This window comes from Leptonotus elevatus, chromosome 5, assembly GCF_054856555.1.
Source record: "Leptonotus elevatus isolate MCC_2025b chromosome 5, RoL_Lele_1.0, whole genome shotgun sequence".
Lineage (NCBI taxonomy): Eukaryota > Metazoa > Chordata > Actinopteri > Syngnathiformes > Syngnathidae > Leptonotus > Leptonotus elevatus.
In genome coordinates, this window is record NC_141243.1 from 25,858,285 (window position 1) to 25,864,315 (window position 6,031).

The following is a 6,031-nucleotide window of genomic DNA, read 5'->3' on the forward strand; positions in this document are numbered from 1 at the left end:
CTTACATCACCTCGTCTCATACTCTCAACGCAACTTTAATTATAAAGCACTTTAAAGCACCAACGCTGCAAAAAAGTGTTGTAGATGGATTAAAAATCATAAATTATTAAATATACAAACACCATAAAACACTCAAACAATCATACTGAGTCTCATGTCGAGTCAAAAACCAAAGAGATGTGTTTTAAAAGTGGATAGAGACTCATAGGCCAAAAACTTCGGTAAGAAGAAAGTTCATCCTTTGAGAAAATGAGCCTGTAACAAAAGTGACACTACTAGATTGTACATTTTCTTGCAGTCTTCTCCATAAAAAGAAAACCTTTAGAAAACTGGAAAAATTATATTGGTATGTTTTTGATTTTTTTTTTTTTTATGTTTAAATTCTAGAACAGTGGGAATAGGGCACATCACGGGATCCCTCCCGCAACTTACACACCAATCCGTAAACAGCTCCCACCTGTTAGCATACAGCGAACGAGTGGATGGAGCCCTGGCATTAAGGGTCATATGCTGAACAGAAGAACGAGCACTCAGTCAGCAATGGATCTCGACCCTCAGTGGCCAGACACACAGATGGATCAGGATGCCAAATCTAACCCCGCTGTTGGGACAGTAGATCCAACCCACTGGGCAGGATCCAAGGTTCGGAGGAGCAGAAACTGCGGAGGAGAGGGAACCAAGTCTGGGCTGACCAAAGAGGGGCCACCAGCAGCAATGTGTGACCTCCAGAAGGACCCTCTGAAGGATCAGATGAATGAGGGGGAGAGGTGGGAAGGCATATAGCAGGCCCCTCAGCCAGGGGTGTGCCAGAGCATCCTGGCCTAGCGGGCTGCTCTGTTCCCTCAGGGAAAACCAGAGGGGACAGTGAGTGGACTCCTTTGGTATAAAAAGATCTACCGTCGCTTTTTCGAAGAGTCTCCAAATGGCGCTCACCACCTGCAGGTGGCGACGCCAATCCCCCTGAGGCGGACAATAGCGGGAGAGGGACTGGTTGACAATGCCCGGGAGAAACATGGCCCGCAGGCTGGCAAGACGGGGGGCGGCCCATCTAAGAAGCCTCGGTGAGGCCCGTAGCAACTGGGCGGATCTCGTCCCATCCTGATGATTGATGTGATACACAGTGGAGGTGTTGTCCGATCGTACCAGGACATGGCGCCCTGCCACGAAGGGCAGAAAATGAATGAGCGACAGATGCTCATTGATGTGGAGCGATCTGTCCCCTGTAGACCACTGGCCTTGAGCCGTCCTGTGTTGCCAAACTGCACCCCATCCACTCAGGCTGGCATCGGTGGTGACAACTTTGTGATGTGTGGGTACCACCCCCAACGGGACTCCCGCTGATAGAACAGACCGGCGAGCCCCATAGCCTGCTATTTCGTTAGGGAAAGTATTTAACTTAATAACTAAATTCTCACATTTATCAGATTATTCTATTAACTGGACAAAATCAACACTACTAACTATTACAGAAAATTCATGGAACCCTGCAAGCCAGGACCCACACTACTCATTTCCTATAGGTAATTTAAAATACTTAGGCATAAAAATCTCACCTAAATTAACTGATTTAATTCATTTAAACTTTACTCCACTTCTGGATAGCATTTATAGTGACTTGGAGCGCTGGAATAATCTTCCTATTTCTCTAACAGGACGAATAGCCACCATTTAAATGAAAGTTTTACCCAAAATAAACTATTTTTTCTCAATGATTCCATTTAAACTGTTAGAGTAGACAATATTAAGTATTGTACTCTTTGCGTGTTCAATTAACTGAATGGTGAGATCCTGGTGAAGAAGTCCCTTTGCAAAGGTAAATAATTATCAGAAGCTTCTGATGACAAAAGGCTGACGACACTGAAGCCGTGTTCTGGTCAGATTGTTGTGTCGTCCACTCCGGCACATCAATATTTATTGAAAAGTGGGAGAATACGAAAAGTCTCCTCCCATCAGCCCACAATACATTTGTTTACAACTCAGTAAAAACAAGAAAATTCCTCTCTCCTCGCTTCTGCAAGTTCCCATAGCTATAAATCAGATTAGAGAAAAACAATCATACATCCGCCTGTCTCTTCCGACAGAGACAGATACCAGACACATACACTCCCTTATTTTCTCAGGAGTGTGAGACAGATACAATAGACAATCCCATTCATTGAGCTCCACAGCTATAACTAAATCCAAAATGGCTAAAATATAAATTGAAACTGAAAAACAATGTTAATAACTTAACAAAACCTACGTCTAACTGGTTCCAGTTGTTTGACTCGCCGTTACAAAATGTTACTGTGATAAAAAAAAAGAAGCAAAGATTAGTCTATCTACTCTTTAGAAAAGTAAATCCAAAGGAGGTCGAGAGGCACCAAATGTTATGCACTACTATATAGCTAACCAGCTACAATGTATCATTCTATGGGCACAACACAACCGAGATACTAACTGTTGGCTGGAACTAGAACAGGAGGATTGTAATAATCTCAGACTTTTAGATTGACTCTTTAATTACAACATCCATTAAGCAACACAATTGTTTTAAAAACCCAATGATTTCTGCCACCCTGACTGCCTGGTGGAAGGCACTAGAAATTACAAAAGCCCAAGTGGAGCCCTGCGGGCTTTCTCCCCTATGGCATAACCCTGACTTTTCAACTTAACCAATCGTTGTATTTAGGTGTGTGGGAGCAGAAAGGAATTACACATCTCCACCATCTTTTCTCAGATAATATGTTTATATCATATACATCCTTGCTCCAAAAATACAACATAAAAAACGAAAACATTTTACATTATCTGCAAGTTAAAAGTATGATAAAGAAACAAATTCCAACACTTCGGTTTTAGCTAAAGATATTATCAAGCTTTCTCCGACAACAAAAAACCTCTCAAAAATATATAAGTTACTTTCGTATACTGATAAAATGTCTTTACCCATCTCGAAATGGGAAAAAGACTTGTCTATAGCTCCGGAATCTGACTTTTGGATTCAAGTTTGTGAAAACGTATTTAAAATGACAAAGCACACAATTTTACAACTTATCCAATATAAAATTATTCATAGAACATACATTACTCAATATATGATGAAGAAAATGGGACTCTCAGACTCCGACATTTGTCTCCAGCCTACAGACACTTATTTTCATGCTTTATGGTTATGCACTCCAGTTATGTATTTCTGGACTAAAGTCTTAGAAAAACGTTCAGCTATCTTGGACTGTAGGATACCTTTATCTCCAAACTTGTGTTTGCTAGGTGACCTAACAACAACTGCCTTACCACGTAAACAATTTCAATCTACACTTGTAGCCCTTACTATCGCGAAAAAAACAATTCTTGTTAACTTGAAAAATAAACAAACTCTGAATATCGACCAATGGTCTAACCTCCTCATAAATCACATTTTAATGGAAAAACTATCTGCCTCGAATAAAAACCAAATATCAAAATTTATAGAAACATGGTCTACGTATATAGAATCTTTTAATCTAAATCTGGTTACTTAATTCTGCCTGTTAGCGAGAGCCACCACATTGCGATAACTTACATAGCTTTTTCTGTATTTGGCAATTTGTAACTAATGGTTGTATTTTATAGTCAGGAACCCAGTTGCTGCCAGCAGGATCGAGCAGACTACATCAAATGACACCTTACAGTCATCAACTCCTCAAGATTCACTTCCATTGGGAACTTAGGGTTAATATTCTGAATCACTGCATGCCAGTGGGTAAACTCTATAGGTGCTGTCCCCCCTGGCTGAGTGTGGGCGGCTGTGCCCCTCTGTTGGCTACTGGGTGGCGGCTGCGTCTTGGCCGTTCCCTGGGTCTCTTGGGGGGTGTTGCGTTGCGGTGCTCTCCCTGGTGTTCGGGGCGGCGCCGACCCGGCGCGGTTCGTCGCTCCGGGCCCGGCGACGCGGTTCGGGGCCTGTGGGCCTCCGAGGTGCTGCATGGTTCCCCCTTCCCGTCCTCCCCCTCCCTGTCCCTTAGAAAAAAAAGAACAGACCGGCGACCCCAAGGTGCGAGAGCACCCATGAACCGACTGGACACTCAGAGACGCTTCCGACGGTCCAACAGCGTGTTGAGCCAGAAGCAGAGCAGCCACCGTTGCAATGGTCGCAGCGACAGCAGGCCCAGTAGCACAAGTGCCGTCAGGGACGTTAACTTGCCCAGCAGACGCAGAAAAAGGACATAAGGCAGCATCCCATTGGCACGGAAGAGAGAGATGAGGCATAACACATCGTCGACTCGCTGTGGGGATGGTGGAGCAGTCATGGAGGTGGTGTCCAATGACGTTCCGATGAACAGAGTCTGCTGAGAGGGAACAAGAGAGGACTTCTCCAGGTTGACCTTGAGCCCAAGTCACGACACATGCTGTAGAAGCGTAGACGTGTTTTGGATTGCCTGGTCCCTGGACGGTGCACATATCAGCCAGTCGTCCAAGTAAGGGAGCACCTTCATGCCTCTTGACTGCAGGGGTGCAAGGGCCGCCTTCACTACACGTGTGAACACTCTGGGAAGAGAGTGACAGCCCGAATGGGAGTAATCTGAACTGCCAGTGGCGACCCCTATAGGCAAAAAGGAGAAACTTCCTGTCCTGAGGAGCAATTGGGATGTGGACGTAAGCATCCTTCAGATCGATTGACGTGAACCATTGCCCTCGGGTGATCGTCCTCAACACGGCAGACGTAGTCAGCATACGGCAGGGCAAGGCAACACACAGGTAACGGTTGAAACCTCTCAGATCCAAGATAGGGCGTATTCCTCCTGTCTTTTTTGGAATGAGGAAGTAGGGGGAGTAGAATCTCCCTCGATGAGCCAATGGATCCACTGCTTCGATAGCGGACTTGGCGAGGAGGGTCGCTAGCTCTTGATCTAGAGCTAGTGCCTTTTTCGGGTCACTGATGACTGTCTCTCTGAACCGGATGGATAGAGGGGGCCGGCGTTGGAACTGAATACTGTACCTATGAGACAAGGTTAAAAGCACCCATGGGTCCGAAACGAGGGCAGCCCAGTAGTTGAGCTGGCGACAGAAAAGTAACCGACTGCCGGCCCCTCGGCCTCAATCCCTGGCCCTCCCGGATATAGGGGTCCGGGAGGGACGGGGCGTGGTGTGTGAAGCTCAGGGCTGACCATGGGCCCTCGGTCAGAGGGACGAACCCCACTGGCGTCCGTGGCATGTCCTCGTGAGGGACGACGAGGCCCTTATCCCCCCGTAGGCCGAAAGGACTGCACAGTACGTGACAGAGGGGTGGCCGGGAGAGTGGCTCCCCCCAAGTTTGGTGGAACATTGGGCCTGGCAAGGCTAGCTTACTTACGCCTTGCGTCATTAGCATGCACTGTGCGTTCCAGCGCTCCTGTCGCTGCCGAACCGAAAACTTGACCCGGCACTACAGGGAGGTGACGCAATTCCTTCCGGGAGGGCTCTCGCAAGGGAGATTAAGCCAACCAGACCTGACGGTGCGCCCGGAGGAGCCATACTAACGGCCATGCTCCCTCAAAAGAAGGGATAAATCCCTCAGCGCCATTCTCAAGCAGGCATGTAAATGTTCATTAGTGAGCCTCGAGCGGTATTTGTTTTTGATAATGTTCATAGTGGAAAAAGATGACTCACAGCTGTAAATCGATCCAAACATTGTCAAGGTGTGCAGTGCAACTTTGGTTAGACCAGGGAACACACTCTCAGGCACTATCTGTAGCCAGAAGGTAGCAGGGTTAGTCGTCTCAAAATGCTCTTTTAATGCAGCTTTTCCTTGCAGATCAATCAGTTTGAGCTGTAGATATCCTGCATGTGCCCACTTGAATGTCTGTGTCACTTCCTTGGAAAAGTCTCTGACTTCGCTGATGAGGAAATTATTCTGGATTAGCATGAGGAGCTTCTGGCCAAGGCAGAAACTATTGAATCTTTTACTAAAATTTTCAGCTTGTTAATGAAGTCAACATAGGGAGAAACGTCTTTCTCACCATGAATTTGTTCCTGCAAAGTAATGTAGTACTTGTTTAGAAATACAATTGCTGTTTAGAAAGAAAATACTTGA

The 6,031-nt window shown here is 46.0% G+C and overlaps 1 protein-coding gene across 1 annotated transcript; it reads right to left on the minus strand.

Moving 5' to 3' along the window:
• Positions 1 to 496: 496 nt before the first annotated feature.
• On the minus strand, positions 497 to 5,173 carry LOC147174451 (uncharacterized). Its single transcript, XM_086075802.1, is given in 5 exon segments — positions 497 to 732; positions 735 to 1,370; positions 4,061 to 4,511; positions 4,513 to 4,957; positions 5,040 to 5,173. Coding segments are annotated over 5 exon segments (1,902 nt in total).
• Between the last annotated feature and the right edge of the window lie 858 nt (positions 5,174 to 6,031).